General features: G+C 45.8%; 1 protein-coding gene across 1 annotated transcript; it reads left to right on the top strand.

Moving 5' to 3' along the window:
- Nucleotides 1-443: 443 nt before the first annotated feature.
- LOC308532620 (phosphofurin acidic cluster sorting protein 2-like) lies at nt 444-19,045 on the top strand (the record flags this gene model as incomplete). The annotated part of the gene is made up of 4 exons (XM_081110135.1): nt 444-572; nt 15,305-17,106; nt 17,707-18,670; nt 18,806-19,045. 4 exons carry the CDS (start codon nt 444-446, stop codon nt 19,043-19,045), a joined length of 3,135 nt encoding a protein of 1,044 aa, XP_080966261.1.
- Nucleotides 19,046-21,210: the final 2,165 nt, after the last annotated feature.

The raw sequence follows: 21,210 nt of genomic DNA, 5'->3' as shown, positions 1-21,210 counted from the left end.
GCATCCCCATGTCAATGCCCTTCTCAGCCAGGTTCAGTCCATAGGTGGCATAGCTGCTGGCCTGTTGCTCAGAGGAGAAGCTCTGATGTACCCCCTCAGAGTAATTAACCCTTGACTTAGCCTTGCATCTGTCCTGTATGGCACTGTCCTCCCAGTGGATGGGCTGGTTGGACAGGGAGCAATGCAGATCTCGGCCACTTTAGCAGAAGCCTCCTCGGCCACTTTGTCCACCCTTGAGGGTTCGCTGCCTGACCTTGGCCATGCCGATGGCGCCCACAGGGAGTGTCTTCTAGCTCCAGATGGTCTGGTTCTTAAAGCACTTCCTCCAGTGCAACAGGGCCTGTAGCTTGTTGCCTTCTCACAGAGGAAGTGGGGGTCCTGCAGTGAGGTCAACCCCAGGACTGTCTCCAGTTGTTCACTGGGGAACAGCATACTCCCGTAGGATGTACTTGGAGCCCTGCATCTTCACAGTGATCACCATCGATATGAGGTTGGAGTACTGCATCTTCATGGCGATCACCATGGAGATGATGTCCTTCTCCAACTTTTTGAACACCACCATCTTCATTAAGGTCAGGTTTCACAACCTGGGCACGAATCTGAGGCTGGGGCTGTCCAACTCCTGGGTAGCAAACAGGTTCTTGGGCATTGGTGTTGAACCTGGGCACAGGGATGGGGGAGCGGGAGGTGTGGAGACCAGGACTGTGGGCAGCAAGGTAGCTGCAACTGCTTACAGCATACAGGTCCTGCAGCATTCTGGGGTGATGGTTTCTCTTCCTGTGTTGGGACAGAGGAGGGACATTCCCTCAGGGGCAGTTTATGAACTGCCAGGTGGGTTGGGGCTTTAGTTCGGACCAATCCCCTAAGTCCATGATTGGAAAACTGCGGCTCGAGAGCCACATGCGGCACTTTGTCCCCTTGACTGTGGCTCTTCCTAATCCTTAGGAGTACCCTAATAAAGTTAATAACAATGTAGTTACCTATATAATTTACGTTTAAAAAATTTGGCTCTCAAAAGAAATTTCAGTCATTGCGCTGTTATATTTGGCTCTGTTGACTAATGAGTTTGTCGACCACTGCCCTAAGCACTCAGTGACTGTTGTCAGGAGGTGGGGCACAAGTGATCCAAGAACTGTGTGTGTGAAAAGGAACCACATGCTCACTGACTAGCTCAGGGATGCCCTGTGTGGTGTTCTTGCAAACTCAGAGACCTAAAGTTATCAAAAAGAATGTTCTGAAATGAAAACTTTTAAACGAAAAGCAGTTTATGGTGGGTAGTCATGTCCTAGGCTGGCATCTTCCCTGACAAAGGTCAATCTTAACCTTCACTGAGCCTGTCTATTGCCTTTTGGCATCTACAATAACATATAATTTGGAATGTCAAAGGAATTTTCCTATTTCCAGGCCCCTCATCACATAGGCAATGCTCTGCGGAGACCAAAAATCCCCTCATTCTTACTGAGTTCATTGTGACTTGTAACTGTCCTATATCCACCATGTAAAAGAAGTATGTCCGTGTCATTTTACTGTTTATCCAGTCACAGAGAATTCGCCGCTTTGATTTCTCTGAAACCCTAATGCATCACCTCTGGGTTTCCTGTTACCACCATATATCTCCTGTTCTGATTGTAATGTATAAAATAAGGTGCAAAACTGCCAGAGAGAATTTCTCAATCCGCTGAGATTTTCATCCTGCCAGTTATTGACAGTGGGACTTAAATAAACGACCAAAATTCTTGACAAGTTTGAATGTTTCATACTTTGACATTTCCTTGACGTAGTGGGTTAGGATTCCAAAAGAGCTCACCCAGGACCAACCCGTGGACATGGTGTGAGGATTCAACAAAGGACCCATTGAACTGCTGGTTCCCCACCCATTGGGTGAACCTGGGTGAGTTGTATCTTAAATCCATGACTTTTCCCATGCTGGTGGTAGAGGATTAGATTTATTTGAGCTATATTTTTAAATACTCCAGATAGAACTAAGATTAAGGGTTGGTGGAACTTAGGTTAAGACAAGACAGTAGGAAAAAAAAATTGGTGGCTGTTGTTAAATTGTGGCTTTCCAATCAGAATTGCTTTCTGAGAATCAGAGCAAAAAAAACCCAACAAAACAAAAAACCCAAACATTATCATTTAAATTAGAGTTGAACTAAATCAGCTCCAAAAATACAGTGTCATATTCTCCCTCAGGTCCGAGTATTAGGTATTCTTAGGGGACTAAGAATCTCTGTGGATATGTGATGTCATTCCTCATGATGTGCAAGAGCCCCAAAGCAAAATTTCAACACAATTGCAATTAAAGTGACTGGTTCTGGTGGGGGAGCACCCATAAGGTTTGGTCAACCGTTCCCTGACCCTCTGGTTGTTTGAGACAGCAGGGAGATCAACCGAGGCACATCAGAGGTTTGAATGTGATTTGAGGGGTGAGAGCCTCATGGAGCTCAACCGATAAGCAACACAGGTTGACCAACTACATTATATAACAATCCTAGAAAATTTGCTCCGATTCTGCAGATATCAGAAAGAAAAGAAAAACCACATACACATACACACAACTACAAAAAACAACAACAAAACACACCTAAAATTAACATGGGAAGTGGTGCCTCCAAGTCCAGGAGATGCCCGATCCCAGCCCTCACTAATATTCCTGATAGGAGGCTTTTACTTACACGTGCTTTAGAGAAATGGGAAGATTTAATTAGAAAATATCCTCCAAAAAATGGCCAAAGTGCAGTTTTATTTGTGTGCCTAAATTAATTTTTGGCATGCAGTAAAAATTAGGAAAATGGCAGGTCTAACATTAAACTGAATGAATGAATGGAAGCATATCTTGATTTGGAAATCAGGAGATTTTAAGAAGCACATATAAATTCCTTTAAAAACAATTCAGGAATTAGAAATTGTATAGACTGTCTCTGAACTCTTCTGAAGGTAATAATTGCCAATACCCCATTCTTCCACCTTCTCTAGTTCCCCCACTCTATTCTGCACCCTTTTCCATCCTTCTTCCTTTCCCTTCAGTCCCCTTCACTATCACTTCCTATTGACTTAAGAGAAAATGAGAATAGGAATTCTAACAACTCCCTTTGGAGAAAAGCTTGTCTCAGCAAGAGAGGAACCAGCAAATGTTCCTGAATTTCTCAATGACACTGATGGGTTCACAAAGGCATTTAACCCTTAGAATATGTAATCCTGGATATTCTAACTGATTCCAATTAATATAGCTAATGGTTTTTGTCAGCAAATGCAACACAAATTCTAAATAAGGCTTTCAAGAAAATTCCTGTAGAGAAATCTGTTCACTGAAATGGGATGTAGAAAACCAATAACAAACAAACCACACACACACACACACAAATATAGGGTTGATCCATGGGTGTTTCCCTTCTCACTGATAGTTTGGGAGCAGGTGAAATTATCATAGAAAGAGAAGCCACTAAGACCCCTGTAGACACTGGGGCTACTCTATTTATTCCTAACCACAGCCAACTAATTATCTTCTCCTTCAGAGTAAAGCATCTGTGCAAATGGCAGGAATATTTAACCGATGTCTGTTTTTAATCAAAACCTGTTTCCAACTAGGGAATGTTATAGCAATATTAGCAAATATCTATCTTTGCTAATAAAATATGCCCCAAATCAGCTGATAGGGAGAGGTGTTTAGTTTGCTTATTTGTTTGTTTTATGAAATCAGTGATACCCACACATGCTTTTTCCAGAAGGGTAATATGTATTTAGAAATAAATGAACAAGATACTGAGCCCAACAGAGCCTGAGATGAACCCAGCGGTGTGTCCTCAAAGTAGGGGTTCTAGCTGCACCCAGGTTTCCTCGGGGGCTCTGGAAAAAGATCTGCTGGTGACATCATGCACAGACATGGAGAGGCATAGGGGAGATGGTGAGCATTCAGCAGGTAAATGAGCCTTTGGCCAGTATTTGACTGAAAAGGAGCCCAGAGTTGGAACCACAGGCATGCACCTCTGTCCAGTGCCCACCCAGGGTGGAGGGAGCTGGGCCCCTTTGTTGTGAGGTCAGGCTTATGCAGTTCTGAACCCAACCCTCAATGGAAAATTGGGAAAGTGATGTCCATAGAGTGGCAGATATCACCCAATGTCCATGACATTCAGATCCCGGAGTTCAGGAATGTTCAGACCTTCCAGGCCAAGGCTCCAACCTCTCCAACAGAGTTGGTCTGGACATTAGAAATCCTGACATACTGGGAAGCTCCTGCATGTTCCTCCGTATCTAGGGCTCAGGGGGCGCTTTGTTCTGGGACCCAGAAAGAGTACTAGCTCTCGTTTTTTTTTTTTGGTTTTTTTTTTTACTAAGAGAAATATTTGTATTATTTTATTTTATTATGGTTTAAAGTATAACATATGTTTCCATTTTTCCCCTAGACCCCTCCCCAGCCACCCCCACCTGCAGCACATGCCCCTACCCCCTTAATGACTGTGTCCATTGATTTTGCTTATATGCATGCATTCAAGACCTTTGCTTGGTCTCTTACTCTCTCCCCCACTCTCCCCTGCCTTCCTGCTGAGGTTTGAGCGTCTGTTTGATGCTTCTCTGTCTCTGGATTGATTTTTGTTCATCAGTTTATGTTATTCATTATATTCCACAAATGAATGAGACCATGTGATATTTATTTTTATCTGACTGGCTTATTTCACTTAGCATAATTCTCTCCATGTCCATGCAAGCTGTTGTGAATGGTAAGACTTCTTTCTTTTTTACAGCAGCATAGTATTCCATTATGTAGATGTACCACAGGTTTTTTCCACTCAGCTGCTGTTGGGCACTTACGCTGATGGGAATGTAGGCTGTTTCCAAATCTTAGCTATTGTGCTGCTATGAACACAGGGATGCATATATCCTATTTTGTTTGTGTTTCTGCTTTCTTGGGATATATTCCAGAAGTGGAATTATTGGGTCAAATGGGAGTTTCATTTTTAATTTTTCAAAGAAGCTCCAGACTGTTTTCCACAATGCCTGCTCCAGTCTACGTTCCCACCAGCAGTGCACAAGGGTTCCTTTTTCTCCACATAATCACCAGCATTTGTCCTTTCTTGATTTGTGGATGATAGCCATTCTGACAAGTGTGAGACGGTATCCGATTTTGTTTTGAAAAAATATATTTTTATTGATTTCAGAGAGAGAGAGAAAAACATCAATGATGAGAGAATCATTGATTAGCTGCCTCCTTCATGCCTCTATTGGGGATCAATGCCCAAAACTGGGCATGTGCCCTTGACCGGAATCAAAGCCGGGACTTTTCATTCCTCAGGCCAACACTCTATCCACTGACTAAACCGGCCAGGGCCCTCCTTTTTGTTTTCATTTGCACCTCTCACATGATTATTGACTAAAACCATGTTTTCACAAGGCCATGAGACCTTTGAAAACAGAACTTTTTTTCTTGTGACTAATAAAAAGAATTTTATTCAACTCACTGAAGTCACATGTCCACATACAACCGTCATCACTCTGGCCAGGTCAGTGAGCTGTGCTGATAACTCCACTCTGGGGCCTTGACCCAAACTCCCCAGACCACCTGGATATGGAAATTGGCAGCTGTTAGAAAGGGGGAAATGGAAGTCATGTCCCCCACAAGCCATTGTCAAATAAAATGTCAACTTGTGGTTTCCACTCTGACATATGACCTTGTAAGTTCTTACTCTCATCCTTACAATAAGAAAAAAGATGAATAATCCAATTAACCAGGAAGTCTTTTCAGTTCCACCAGATCATTGAAGTCATATGGCTATGAAATTAATCGTTGCCTCTGCAAACTACTGTATTCAGGCTTTGTTAACACAATACAACGTAGCACTAGCATATGTGTGTGTGCGCGCACACAATCTCTCTTTCTCTCTCTGTCTCTCTGTCTCTCTGTCTCTCTCTCTCTCTCTCTCTCTCTCTCTCTCTCCCTCTCTCTCTTACACACCCACACACCCACACAAATACACACCCACACACACACACACACACAATCAAATGACTCTGGGTGGAATTAAAAGAAAATCAGACACCGAGGAGGTGACAATAGGAAGAAAAAGAGGTTGTAGGCACGTTTGCCTTGTGGCATTCCTCCTCCTACTTTATAGCTACTACCTTCATGAGCGTAAATATCACTAAGAAGCACATGCTGCAATAATCTATTGTGCAGGCAGAGAAGAGACAGGATCTAACAGGCACAATGACTTATGCAGGATCAAGAAGAGGTAAGAATGAGGGGTTGAGTCTGAGCCCTGGTCTGTCTCCTCAAACCTAGTACCCTGGCTGCAGCTAAACCTTGTGGAGAGGGTGTGTTCGTGTCACTGTGTACAATGTTGGTATTCCATGGAGAAGGTAGGTGAGCAGTCAGCAGCCCACAGGACTATCTATAGCTGTTATTAGGTGAGGGGAGTCAGGGAGGCAATTCCAGGAAGTGAGGTCACTTCCTAATAGAACTTGGAACCCCCGTAACCAGGCACCCACTTTCTAGCAACTGCCCAACTGCCATTCACTTGGCAAGAGACAGTTGACAGTTCAACATGTTCTCCTGTTGTGTTCCCAGTTGTGGGGGCTCTGGTTCCCGGAGACCCTGCAGGGAGCGTTGTTCCAGACTCTGTAGACGGTTCACCACTCGTGCCCGACATCTCTGGCCGTTTTCAAGAAGATCCCCTCAGGTAAGTGAAGGTGGCCTGGATCAGACCCATTCACGCCAGGCCAGCCTCCTCTGTGGGCCATCCCTGTGCAGCCCACATCCCCCCTCTTCATGTGGTGGATAGGGGGTCCTGCAGGGAGAACCGCGGGAGTGTTTGGAGTAGTGGATAACCTCGAGGTCCTGCTGTGATCACACCCCAGGGTAGGGCAGGCAGGTGGAGATGGGGCTCTAGAGGGGTCCCTTATCTATGCCAATGGGAGTCCTAGGCCCTCAGGCTGTCATGCCTTTTCCTTGCCAGTAGAGGTCTCAGCAGATCACATTCTGTGTGTCTGGAGTGGAGAGTCACAAGTTTTAGAGAACCAGCAAAACAGGGCTCTGAGGTTTTCCCCTGGTCACTGGAAACTGTCTTGATAGAGCTCTGCACAGGAGAGCGGACCGGAGCCGACAGATGGGGTCTTCAATTCCACGCCCTTGCAGGCGGCACAGACACCTGAGATATCCTCAAGCCTGAAGCACCGCCGCAGGGTGAGTGTAGGTGCCCAATTGACCCAAACTCCAGGACCCCAGGGAGTCAACAGGACTCAGGTTCCAGAAGGCACCCTGCTACTCCCCTGAGATCCCTCCTAGTGTCCAGTTCCCAAAGAAATCTGGGTCCTCATCTCCTCCATGTCAGGAGCTACTTTTCCTGCCAAGAACCTTTTCTCTTATTAATGTGAAAAACTTTCAGACCTCTGAAAAATTTGTGTGTGTTTATTTGATCCCAAGTGTCAACAATTGTGAGCGAGAAAAATCTCAATGGGATGAGAGAATGCTCCTGAGAATGACAATTTTGCACCTTATTTTATACAATACAAGCAAAAGTGCAGACTTATGTGGGTTGCATGAAATCCATGGGTGATAGATTAGGGAGACAGGAGAAAGCAAATTGGAGACACTTCTGTGATTGGATAAAGGGTAAAATGATAGGCACATATTTCTTTTACAATGGTGGATGTAGGATAGTTTCAAGTCAACAATGAACTCAATAGCAACGAAGGGATCTCTGATCTCCGCAGAGCACAGAACAGTGCCTGAGCATGAGGTGTCCAAAATAAGGAAAATCCAATGATATGTTATCATAGAGGCAAAAAGGCAGTACACACACTCAGTTAAGGTAAAGATTGACCTTTGTCAGGGAAGATACCAGACAAGGATCTGACGACCCATCATGAGCTTCTGTTAGTGTTTTAATTTCAGACCATCCTTTGTAGTTACTTAAGGTCTCTGAGTTTGCAAGGCTGCCTTGCAGGACTTCCCTGAGCTAGTCAGGTCAGCATGGGGCTCCTTTTTCATTCACACATCCTCCTTTTATTCAGAAATCAATACAAATTATGCATTGATGATGAGTGTTAGTGTTATGTCTTCCTGAACAATGGACCATTCGGGATAAGGTAAGACTATAACCTTAAATGGCATTCAAAGTGGAATTTTTATTATTAATCAAAATAAAAAGGCAGGTGCACGGGAGGCCATGAGATCCTATGTGTTCTTGTTAAAAAATATTCTGTATCAATTTTATATTTTGAGCTAACATGAGCAGAGTCCGTTTGCTGCTTGTCTTAAGTTTTGGTATTTTGCATCTAGTATAACATTTACATACCAGGGACAAAAGCAACAACATTAAAGCAGGAACACTGCTTAGGAAAGGAAAATGTCTACTACTAGACAAGAAAGTGACTAAGGAAAATAAGCATCCCAGCCAACCAAAAGCCCTTTGCATGTATTTTCATAATTGTTTATTAAGCTAATTATATGTTTCCTTCTTCATCCACTGTTCCTTGTACTTATGCTATGTTTGACCTGAAGAATTAAGACTCTCTACTGTTTCCTTACCATACTGATCATTAGAATGTACCTGTCTAGTAGGTGGGAAAACTTAGCAGATATCGAAATTCAACTACTCATAAGTAATAAGGTGTGTAATAAAAATATAAAAATCAGTTGGTGTACATATAATCAATAACAGTTAGGAGATAGAAGAAGAAGGTTTGAGCAGCAGTAATCTGTCAGCACCCAGGCCTTGTTGACTTCTTGGGAAAGCTGTCAGCCCCCACGGCCAATGGTTTCTCATCCTTGAAAAGTCTTCAGTCTCCTTGGTGGATGGAGGGCAGTGTCAGTGACAGATATCCATTTATGGTTAGGCCTCTAATAAGGTAACATCCTTTTTAACACATTGGAGAGAGTCTTTAATTAATGTGTTTCAATAAACAAAATCTCCAGGTTGTAAGTTTTGGTCCTTGAAGTCTTTGTCTCTTGGGATTACTGTGAAATGAATGTCACTAATGTATCATTGCCTCTAACCTTCCTAGTGAGTCATGGATAGTAATGTAGAATTTCTGCTTTTAGTTTTCCTTATATTTGAAAAACAAAATGATTTAAAAATCAGCAGTATTTTAAACAGAGTCATAACAATAATAAGCATCTTCTCTTCATTTAGTTCCCTACCTATTTTGTTGTTTATCCTGGTTATTTGCTAGTATTTTCGTGAATTCAATCATTCCTTAGAGTTCTATACTTCTTCATTCAGTTCAGAGATGTGACCTGCGTAGAAACCTGTTACTTAGAGTAAGTCAAGCCCTGACCGGTTTGGTTCAGTGGGTGGAGCTTAGACCTGAGGATTCAAGGGTCCCAGGTTAAATTCAGGTCAAGGGCATGTACCTTGGTTGCAGGCACATTTCCAGTAGGGATTGTGCCAGAGGCAGCTGATCGATATTTCTCTCTCATCAATGTTTCCAATTCTCTAGACCTCTCTTTTTCTGTAAAAAATCAATAAAATATATGAAAAGAATAAAAAAATAGAGTAAGTCAAGAGACCTTTTCATGAATTTTTCTAAAGATGTAACATTTGAAAATGCAGTAAAGTAAAACAATATCTATGAACGACAAAACAAAGTGGTATGGTTATAGTTTTGATTGCAATGCAATTGATGAAAAACTGCCTTTTTGGTAAAATATAACATTTCAAGGCAATAATTTTTGGATAACAACAATTACTGTAAAATTACAGAGAACGATATGAAAATATGTAAGTATATGTATATATTTGGATTCAATACATAATTTCAATATAAAAGGAACAGATAGCATGTAAGATTTTAAAACATTGTCCATGGCTTCTTGTATTGAGAATTGGATATAATTCATCAACTTCCAATGTTTGTGCCACAAATACCCGGAGTCGAACTGCCAGACACCCTCACAGGGAACCATCCTCTTGGCTGGCCTGGTGTCGCTGACACCAAGACCAGTGTTACACCAGAGTGTTTCCTATTTGAAATTTTCTTGAGTCTTTGTACGTTCCTTCCTAGGGCAGGTTGAAATCTTTAGAACATCCATTTTAATAAAAATATAGGTACACAAATAGCACAGTTATTTATATTTTTTTAATTTTTTAAAGCTTCTCAGGTAATTTCAAGCATATTAAGTAGTCCTAAATTAGTTAAAAACGTTTCTCTAATAAGGAGAGAGAATAAATCCTTGAGGTACTCCAGGGCCCATTGGAATTGACTCAAAGTCATCTCCTGTTTTAAAAGTGTCTTACAATAGAAACTTTGGGAAGGTTGCAAATACACTTGTGCAAAAGATTATACCATGGACTTTTTGTAAATCTACGTAAAGCAAACACAGACTTAGGGTACCTAACTCTAAAAGATATTCATCATACTTGCAAACAATTGTAATATTAAGTATTTTGTCCAGACTACAGAATTCTCCTTAATTTACATAAACATTTAATCTTTGTAGGCCAATAAAAGATTATATCTTTTTTTTTTTCCCTTAGGATGGCTTATTATTATTTTTTTTATTTTTATTTTTTTTATTGCTTAAAGTATTACAAAGGGTATTACATATGTGTCCATTTTATCCCCCCGCCCTAGACAGTCCCCCAGCCTTCCCTATCCCCCAGTGTCTTATGTCCATTGGTTATGCTTATATGCATGCATACAAGTCCTTTGGTTGATCTCTTACCCCCCTCCCTCCTGCCCCCCAACCCTCCCCGGCCTTCCCGCTGCAGTTTGACAATCTGTTTGAGGCAGCTCTGCCTCTGTATCTATTATTGTTCAAAAGTTTATAATGGTCTCTATTATCCATGAATGAGTGAGATCATGTGGTATTTTTCCTTCATTGACTGGCTTATTTCACTTAGCATAATGCTCTCCAGTTCCATCCATGCCATTGCAAATGGTAAGAGTTCAAAGGATTATATCTTAGTAATGTCATATGGAGGCTGACAATTCACCACACATAACACACAGATGAACACATATCACACAAAGACTATACACACAATTTGAATTATATTTTTGGTAGAGAAATAAAAGAATATTTTTATATAAAACTTTCACAAAATTGTATAGCCTATACCCCCTTTTACAAACCTTTCCTCACCTTTTACAAACCTTCTTACCCATTCAGAAATAACTATCCTTAGAGAAACTTACATTTGCCCTTTTCCTTCAAATATGACTCTCTATACCTCAAGCCTTCTATTGTCATAACTGTATAATTTCTTCCAACTTAACTGGAACTTTTAACTGTTAGGAGCATTAATTTCCAATCATAAGCACACAAGTGAACAAACAGCATTCCTTAGATTGACATTGATGAACATATTTTAATCAAACTCTTACTTTGAAAAAACACACCTTCAGCAAAGCAAAAAACATTACATCAACAGCTCCAAATCCATTTTACAGTCCTTCTGCAATTAAAAAAACCCCAAAAGCAGTGAACTTCAGACTTGTCTAGCAATCAATGTGTCAGTATTCACGTTATTTCAAAATGTGTAGATATTTAATAACTTTCATTAAAACTTACTAAGTTAGAAAGATATAGTGGAAAAAGCTAAAGATATTTGTGTAGGTGGGTAAGGTATTGTTTTTTTCTATTGGGATAAGTCATATCTTCCAGAGATTTGTTTTTTTATAAATGGCCTAGACAAGACGTCTTGGTGAACTCAGGTATTTTCACTTCAAGGGTTCTGGGACTTTGGTTGCATGAAGCCAATTACCTGTAAGACTCCAAAATGAATAGGGTAGGTTTGGGGAAGGGAGAAGGACTTTGTGGGCTTTGAATTGTTTCTGGAGCAAAACCTATGGCACCTTGAAAACTTCATTTGTAAAACAAGGATAGTCATTTTCAATACCTCAGGAACGGGGTTGCCCCCCCCCACCCCCCACAAATGTTAGCAAGGGATTGACAAATTCATTCACCCATTTTTGGATGGTTTCTTTCTATTTGGGAATATTTTTCTAGTTTCCAGAAAGCTCACAACTCTGAGAGGTATAAGGACTTTCAGGTATATGAAACCGCCATCTGTCTCCCCTGGGAATGGCAACACAGGTCCCAGGTACAAGATAGTCTTAAAGTTAATGGTGCCAAAGCCTCTCTATTACCCACTTTATATTGCAACCAGGTAATTGGTGTAACAAAAGAAGATTGGCTTCTTGTTTGAGGCACTCAGGGTCAAGTTACTCCCATTTGGTGAACATGTACCCCAAAAGAGAATTCTCACTTCACTGTGGGCTGGTCCCCCATCTTTAGGCAGACATATGAGCAAGCCTAGTGTTAGAGGCATGTCTGCATGTCTCTGGGCTGTTTGGGGCCATTCCGAGTAGGGTGGGTACCCTGTTCAGCCATCTCTCAGGGTCTTGTGGAAGATAATACTGAAGAAGAGATGATTAGCAAACATTCGGTCAGTCTCAAGCTTAGTTTCCTCCTGGAAGGTTCCTTTAAAATCATTACTTTGCCTTTTGGTTCAGTATCTGGTTCATTTATTCTAAGTATATATGTTACTATTCTGGAGAAAGCATATGTCAGCATCACTGATTTCATTTAACAGTAAAAAAAACCCACTCACTAAACAGGGGAATTGGGGGAGATTTGATAAGCAAACCATATATATTCTCATAACATTCCCTAGTTGGAAGGAAACAGGTTTTGATTAAAAAACAGACATTTGTAGGAAAGCTTTATTCCGATGGTGAAAGCAATTAATTGGTTGTGGTTAAAAACAAATAAAATAGCCTCAATATATACAGGGTACTTAGTGGCTTCTCCCCCTCCCCCTTTTTAAAAATAGATTTTTTACTGATTTCAGAGAGGAAGGGAAAGGGAGAGAGAGATAGAAACATCAATGATGAGAGAGAATCTCCAATTGGCTGCCTTCTGCACGCCCCCTAATGGGGATCAAGCCTGCAACCTGGGCATGTGCTCTTGACCAGAATCAAACCTGGGACCCTTCAGTCTGCAGTCAACACTCTGTCTCCTTAGCCAAACTGGCTAGGGCAATGGCTTCCCTTTTAATGATCATTTAAAATTCTCCCAAAGTATCAGTGGGAAGGAAAAACAAGCTTGGAGCAGCCCTAGGCATGTTTCTGTTTGTATCCTTTTTCTAAATCCTGTTTCAGTTTCCTATATCCCTAAAGTGTGGAGGCTTCTCTATAGGAGTTTTCTATAAACCTTATTTAGTACTTCTCTTGCTTTTGCTCCCAGAAACCAGGAGTATATTAATTGCAATCGGTTAAAATAGCCAGGATTACATGTTCCATCAGTTAAATTTCTCTGTGAAGCAATCAGGTCCATAGAGAAAATGGAGGATGATTGCTGATTCCTCTCTGGCTGAGAGCAGCTTTTCTGCAAAGGGAGTTGGCAGAATTCCTCATCTCATTTTCCCTTAAGTCAGTAGGGAGGGGCAGTGGAGGGGACAGAAGGGGAAGAAAGAAGGGAAGGGAAGGAACACATCTGGACAAGGAAGCTCAGAGAGCAAAAGATATAGGGGACGTGCTATAGAAGGGGGAGGATGGGGTGTTAGCATGTATTAGCTTCAGGAGAGTTGGAAGATAATCTCTGAAATTTCTTGTTCATTTATTTTTTAAAGAGAATTTGCCTGTGCTTCTCCTGAGAAGTTTCTAATTTCCAAATCAAGATGTGCATCCTATGCACTCAATCAGTTCAATTTTCAGGCCGCCATTGTTATAGTTACTTGTTTCTTTTGTTTTATTTTGCCTGTGAAAAATTAATTTAGGCACCCAAAGAAAACTGTATATTGGCCATTTCTCAGTTGATATTTTGTAGTTAAATCTTCCTACATTTACCCTTCTGTAAAGCACTTGCAAGTCCAGGCTTCCTATCAGGAATATTAATGAGGGCTGGGGCCTGGGAGTTCCCAGCCATGGAGGCACAACTTCCCATGTTAATTATAGGTATGCTTGTTGCTGTTGTTTTTATTGTTTGCTATCTTCAGAGTCTCAGCACAGTTTCTAGGAGTATTATGTAGTGGGTTAAAGTTTGTTGCTTTATGGGTTGAGCTGCAAGTTGCTCACTCACCTAGAGTCTCATTCAACCTTCTTTGTACCTCAGTTTCTCTCCTTGCTGACTACAACAACCAGAAGGGCTACCAGCAGAGGTGGACTAAACCTCATTAGTGCTCCCCCTGAAGAGCCAGTTAGTTTAATTGCAGTTGTGTGGGAATTTCCTTATGGGGCTCCTGCATGTCATGAGGAATGACCTCAGACAAATCCGCAAAGATCCTCAGTTGTCTAAGAACATCTGAGATTCATGCAGGAAGGAGGATGTGCCCCTGTATCTTCTGAGCTGAACAAGATCAGCTCTCACTTAAACAGCTAAGGTGTTTGCCCAGACTCTCAAAAGGCAAATCCTATAGAAAAGCCAGGGGGAAAAACCAGTCCCATTTTCCCTCCTGTCTCTCCATAGCCTGGGATCTATCAACTGTTAACTTTTGTTCCGCCAAGAGTATTACAAAATATGGCTCCAATAAAGTCAGCAACACAAGCAAGGGAAGGTCCTGAATCCAACAGACAAGTGTCACAGGTTCACCGGCAGGCAGGGAACTGGTGCGTCAATGGACCCTTTGCTGGATGCCAGCACCGGGTGTAGGTCTGCAGGGTGGTGCTGGGTGAGATTCTCTGGGATCCTGCTGTATTGTGCCAAGTAAATGTCCATGTCAGAAGCATTCAAAACTGTGAACAATTGTTGAGATTTTATCTGAGCCAAATGGTCATTTGCCTTGAATCAAAACCTCAATGGATTGAAATAATGCTCTGGAGAATGGCAGTTGTCACCTTATTTTAGATATTACGGTCAGAAGTGGCGATGTATGTGAGTTGCATGAAATCCATTGGTGATAGATTGTATGAAAAGTGAAATGACAGACATATACTTCTTTCCCATAGGGGGATATAGTACAGAACAGCCAACAATGAACTCAATAACAGTGAGGGGATTTGTGGTCTCCACAGAGCACAGAGTACCCAAAAAAAGGGAAAATTCCTTTGACATTCCAAAGCTATGTTCTTGTAGATTCCAAAAGACAGTAGACAGTCTCAGTTAAGGTAAATAATGACCTTTTTGCAGAAGATTCCAACCTAGGACCCAGCGACCTACCGTAAACAGCTTTTAGTTAAAACGTTTTAATTTCAAAGCATCTTTGTGATAACTTTAGGTCTCTGAGGTTAAAAGACCATCACCCAGGCCTTCCCTGACCTAATCACAGATAAGCGAGTGGCTGCTTTTTGTGTGGCCACACTCTCCTTTGATTCACTCATGCCCCACTTCATGCACCAATCATGTCCCTCCTCTGTCCCACCACAGGAGAAAAAACCACCAACCCTGAGTAGGAAAAGGTCCAGTAGGGTGCCAGCAGCTGCAGCTTCTTCACGAACTGTGGGCCTGGCCAGCACGTCCACGGTGCTCAAAACACTGGTCCCCCAGAACCTGTTCGCCACCTGGGAGGTGGACTGCTCCAGCCCCAGCTGCGTGCCCAGGTGGTGTAGTCTCACTGTAACGAAGCTAGTGATCTTCAAGAAGCTGGCCAAGGACCTCAACTCCGTGGTAATTTCCGTGAGGATGCAGGACTCCAAGGGCATCCTGAGGTCCCAAGTGATTGTGCTGCCCCGCAGTAGACCAGTGCACACCAACCTGGCGCTCACCTTCTCCCTGCAGTACAACCACTTCCTCAAGGGAGAAGGTAACAAGCTCCTGATCCTGCTGGAGCAGAGGAAGTGCTCTAAGAACAGAAACGTCCTGGGCTACAAGACACTGGCCTCTGGCGCCATCCACATGGCTGATGTCATGCAGCGAAACCCCAGGTGTGGCCAGATGGTGAGCCTCTTTCGCAGCGTCAAGGAATCCTCCACTGCGGTGGCCGAGATCTGGATCTCCTCCCTGTGCAGTGAGCCCATCGAACACGAGGACAGTGCCATGCAGGTCAGCCCTAAGGCCAAGTCGGCAGGGAACTACGAGGGGCAGGATGAGCTGCAGGCCAGCGGCAGGGGAAAGCACAGACAGGCCCTGCACAAGGATGCCTTGGAGAAGGGGGAACCAAAGAAGCAGCGGCCATCCATAGGAGGAAACCTGAAGCTGAAAGTCCTGGCGCTGTTTCACAGGTCCAAAGTGTCAGAGAGGGACCTTCGGTCTGACATGATGGGGAAGTGCAGGAAAAGTGACCCATACCTGGAGGATGATGAGAGTGTCCTCAGCACCCCCAGGCCCAAGCTCAGGCCATACTTGGATGGCCTGTCAGACTCCAGTTTGCAGACGGAGATGTGGGGCAGCCACAGTGACAGGACCCAAGCAGAGCCTCTGAGTCTGCCCCACATGCCCGAGAATTCGTGGGCCCTGGGAGGCAAGCAGCCAAGTGAGACGGACAATGGATTTGTGGCCCACAGCACACCCACCAGCAAGGTGGACAACATCCAGATCTCTCTGTCCATGCCGCCCATCGACCAGGAGGACAGCGCCAGGCAAGCCAGTCCCGAGGCTGAGTCCTCGGACAACTACTCTGAGTGCATGAGTGAGAGCTTCTTCTCACAGCGGGAGGCCAGCTACCACACCGCTGACCAGGAGGAGGGTGACTGTGATGAGGGGACTCTCATATTCACAAGGAGCACCCTGACCACGCAACAGAACTACCAGCAGAAAGTCCTGTTGTGGCTGCGCACAGTCCAAGGTTCGGAGGAGGTCCTGGACCCTGAGCAGGACCATGGGGAGCATGTCCCGGAGGTGGAGGAGGACCTGGACCTCCTGTATGACATGCTGCCGAACCCCAGTGACAGTGGCACAGACACTGAGGACGATGGCAGCGTCCTCAGCACCACCATACCTAAGCTTCGGCCATACTTTGAAGGCCTGTCTAGCGGCCCAGGCATGAAGGACAATCACAGTGTGCTCAGCAGCCCCAATCCCAAGCTCAGGCCATGCATGGAAGGCCTGTCAGACTCCAGCTTGCCGATGGAGATGCGGGGCCTCCACAGCACCAGGTTCCAAAAGGAGCCTCTGAGTCTGGCCCACCCGCCTGAGAACGCGAGGGCCCCGGGAGGCAAGCAGACAAGCCACAGTGACTCCCAACTTGTGGCCTACAGCACACCCACCACTAAGATTCGAATGGCCTCCCTGTCCCGCCAGCCTATCGATTAGGAGGCCACTGCCATGCCGGCCAGCACTAAGGCCCAAACCTCGCATAACCACCTCGCCAGCACATCTGAGAGCTGCTTCTTTGAGCATCCGGCCAGTCACAATGCCGTCCACAGGCAGTCCCAGGAGAATAACTTGGACCAAGGGAATCTCATAGTAAGAAGGAGGTGCATGAACAGGCAACACAATTACCACCAGGAAGCCGTGGCATCTATGCTCAGGGCCCAAGTGTCGGAGAAGGTCATATCCTCAGAACAGGCCCTTGTGAGGCATGTCCCCAAAGTGGAGAAGGCTCTGCACCGTCGGTATGATATTGTGCTGAGCTCTAGTGACAGTAGCCTAGACACGGAGGACGATATCAGTGTCCCCAGCACCGCAAAGCCCAAACTCAGGCGATACTTTGACAGCATGTCAAGCGATAGTAGCTCTGACTCAGTGGCCCACACAATTCGCTCCCCTGGGAAGCAGCTGGCACAGCTGGAGGACAACCGGGAGGCAGGGTCCTCCGCCCAGCATTGGTTCACCAAGAAGCTGCCATCCATAGTGCGCTTCACCAAGTCTCTGGTCCTGCCCTCCAGCAGGTCCAAGAGGAAGCAGGCTGGCCACCGGGGCTGCGGCACAGCCCTGAATGAGTGGGTCAACAGAATGGGCAACGAGAGCCCATACCCACAGAGCCAGTGGCAGATCCCCAGGAAGCCCATCCGTGACCAGCTCCACAACATCCTCATTTGCCAGGACAAGATGCCCGAGAACATCATCCTGGTCAACACCTGCACCTGGCAGGGCCAGTTACTTTCGGACATCCTTCAGGGGCACACGCTGCCCGTGGTGTGCACTTGCTCCACAGATGACGTCCAGGAGGCCTTCAGCATCATCGTCTCACACATGCAGAGATACTGCAACAGCAATTCCCAGACCCTGACGCCTGTGAAGATGGCGGTGGCAGGGGCACAGCCCTACTTCAACGCTGTGCTGCGGGTCTTCGTGAGGCAGCTGTCCCAGCAGCCACCCCAATGGCTAGACTACATGCGCTTCCTGGTCATCCCGCTGGGTCCCCACCCCTTGGCCAGCTACCTGGGCTCCATGGACTGCCGCTACAACAACTTCTTCCAGGACCTGTACTGGCGGGACATGTTCAACAACCTGGAGTCTGAGAACACCTTGCAGGACACACAGGACGTTGTGTCGAGAATCTCTGAGTACGTTGCAGGGGCCAACTGTGTCTACCTGCTGCCCATTGCTGAGGCCATTCTCATGTCTAAGCAGCAGCGCCCCAATGAAAAGTCCACACAGCTCATCCCCTTTGTGGGGGCAGTGAAGGTTGGAAGAGTGGAACCATCTGCAGCCATGTCAGGAGGCTCAGATGATGTAGTCACCTCATGCTCCGGTGAGCTTCTGTCCCCTACCGGGAAGGCCTCACCCAACACACTCTCCCCCGCATCAATGAGTGGGAGCCTGTCCTCCACCAGTCAGAGTGTCCATGCACAGATGATGGAGCTGCAGGTGGATTACTGGACAGCAGCCCAGCCAATAGATACGAAGAGAGTCACAGAGAAGAAACAGCTGCCTACCACCAAAAACACACTCAAGTGCTTCTTCCAGTCTGTCCAGGTCAGCAGGCTGCCCCGCAGTGGTGAGGGCACAGCAACACCTGCCTTGTCCATGGCTGTGGTCACCAAGGAGAGAAAAAAGAAGGCACCCAAGAAAACCACGGACGAGAATGTGGAGTCCCAAAGCCAGTGCATCCAGGGCATTGGTCGCCTGGTTTGCAGGGCCAAGCACCAGCAGAGCATGCTGCCGGTCGTCATCGATGGCGTGGAGTGGAATGACGTGGCGTTTTTCCAGTTATCAGCCCAGTGGTCCTCCCACGTCAAGCACTTCCCCATCTGCATCTTCGGACACAACAATCCCACCTTCTAGCCCTGCCCCTTCCCCTGCCCTTCACTCTGCCTTGGCCAAGACCAGAAGGACCCAGCTGCTTTTCTGTGAACAGTTCAGTTTCCTACAGACAAAGACCCTGGGAACGCAAAGAGAATGTGCTCACAGCCTGGAACCTAAGGGGGTTGCCCCTCCCTGGGAGCTCCTCAATGCTCTGTTCAGTAACCAGAAGGCTGTGGCGGGTGGGACTCAGGAGGGCAGTGTTGAGCTGGAGCATCATGGAAGATGTGTTTTGGCCTCCGGATGCCCAACATTCTCAGTGAGAAGGGTTCTGGCCTTGAAGACCTGCCCTTCCAGGAAGCCAGGACTCTGCTTCCCTGGGAGACAGCTCCAACCTGTGCCCAGACTCAGAGGTTGGCAGCCAGAGGTCAAGGGCTAGCCTCTGATGGCAGTATTCTGAGCAGAACTTGGAGTCCAGTCAGCCCAGCCCTGGGGAAACAGCTGCCCGACAGCCAACTGGTCTAGCACCACCTACTCAGGGTTACCAGTGAACTCCAGCCTCACAGGCAGAAAGAGAAAAGACCTGTATGGTGCGCATCGCCCTAGCACACTGGCTAGACAAAGTGGTCGATTACCTGAGGAGGGAACCCACCTTCGTTCCTGTTACTACAGAACATTTGTTACCACCCAGCAGCTGTGGAACCAATTATTTACCAGGTGAGCCCCTCCCCTTCGAGAGCACATGCTCACCAGGCCACCTGTTGGCTGTTTGCCTTCAGGTCACTGCAACTCTCTGAGTGTTTGTTCCTCTGAAACCTCGGAGAAGCAGGGAGCAGGCTCATAGGGTTATTGTAGGGACTCGCTGGGTTCCTCCCTGGTAAGTGTTCTCTGGGAGCCTAGGCAGTGGAGAAGTCTGCTGCAGGGGCTGTGATTGAACCAACTGGTCATTTTCTCTTTCTGTTGAAGAAGCCACTGCCAAATTGTGATTCTCTTTGGGGCCTTGGGTTTAGCTCTTTTCTAATATTCCAAAGAGATTGGAGATACTATTAGGGGTCTCTGTCCCAGGTGAATCCAGATTAGAGATGCCAGGGGTGAGCAGTGGGGCCCAGGCTCACCCAGCAATCTGAGATGGGGCTGGTTTGGGCTCATTCAATCAGCACGTATATTAGAAGCCCTGCCTGGTACAGAAATGTTTCTAGGCACTGACCATAACCCAGTGCTCAGAGCAGACCCCAAGCCTGCACTCCAGAGCTTCCTTCTGGGAGGGAGCGATTCAGTCCCACTAGGCTGCACAGGCTCATAGTGTGCACAGAACACCTGATGTGATGTCCTCCTGGCCTCCTCTCCCTGTGGCTGCATCTTCGCGTATTGTGAAGAGGATGGTAAACCTCTGTTCAGCAGAAAACGTGAGTCAGTTTTGGATCCGATCCATGAGGGGAGTATGGAGACTGTGAATTCAAGGTGTTGGCAAAACCATGGATCCCACTCATGGTGGGATTTCTGCAAGAGGCAGAGGTCGGAGGGCTTCCCTAGAAAAAAGGACATGAGTCAGACAGCTGTGCAAGTGGATATGGGTGATGTGGGCGAGTGGGAAGGTCAGTGGACAGACAGCCCCTCAGACAATTCATAGCCTTCCTCTCCTAATTGTAGCCCAGTCTGCACCCTTATCCCGGGACCTTGCTCCCTAATCTGGTAGAACCTCCGCAGTGGCAGCTTGGGGTACCCCACCCTGTGGGAGTTGAGTTTCAGTGGGAGGCAAAGAACCACACAGGACAGCTAGTGAATGAGGCAGCATGTAGGTGCAGGAGCCAAAGTTTGAGGTGATAGGAAGGCCCTGGGGTTTGTTTGTTTGCTCACTGGTCAGTATTCCTGAAGCACCTGCTCAGTGCCAATGAGTGACATGAACTGGGTGGACACCAGGCCTCTCAGTCCTAATGGGAGGGAAAAGGGACACTGCGAGAGAATGTCAGGTTCCCCTGAAGAAGGGGACAGGTGGTTCCCTCATTGATCCCGAGCTGTCAGGTAGGAGGGCTTCATGCCAACCATTCCTGGGTGACCAGGCCCATCTCTGCCAGGACTGCCAGACTGAAGGTGGACAAGGAGAAGGTCTGGCTTCTGGATGGGCAGGAGCAGCAGGCACAGGACCCAAGGCTCTCTGAGTGGTGCTGTGGGAGGGCCGTGTGGAAGGGAAAGGCAGGCCTCACATT

This window comes from Myotis nattereri (genome assembly GCF_964212035.1).
Source record: "Myotis nattereri genome assembly, chromosome: 16".
Lineage (NCBI taxonomy): Eukaryota > Metazoa > Chordata > Mammalia > Chiroptera > Vespertilionidae > Myotis > Myotis nattereri.
This window is presented reverse-complemented; position numbering and strand designations above follow the sequence as displayed.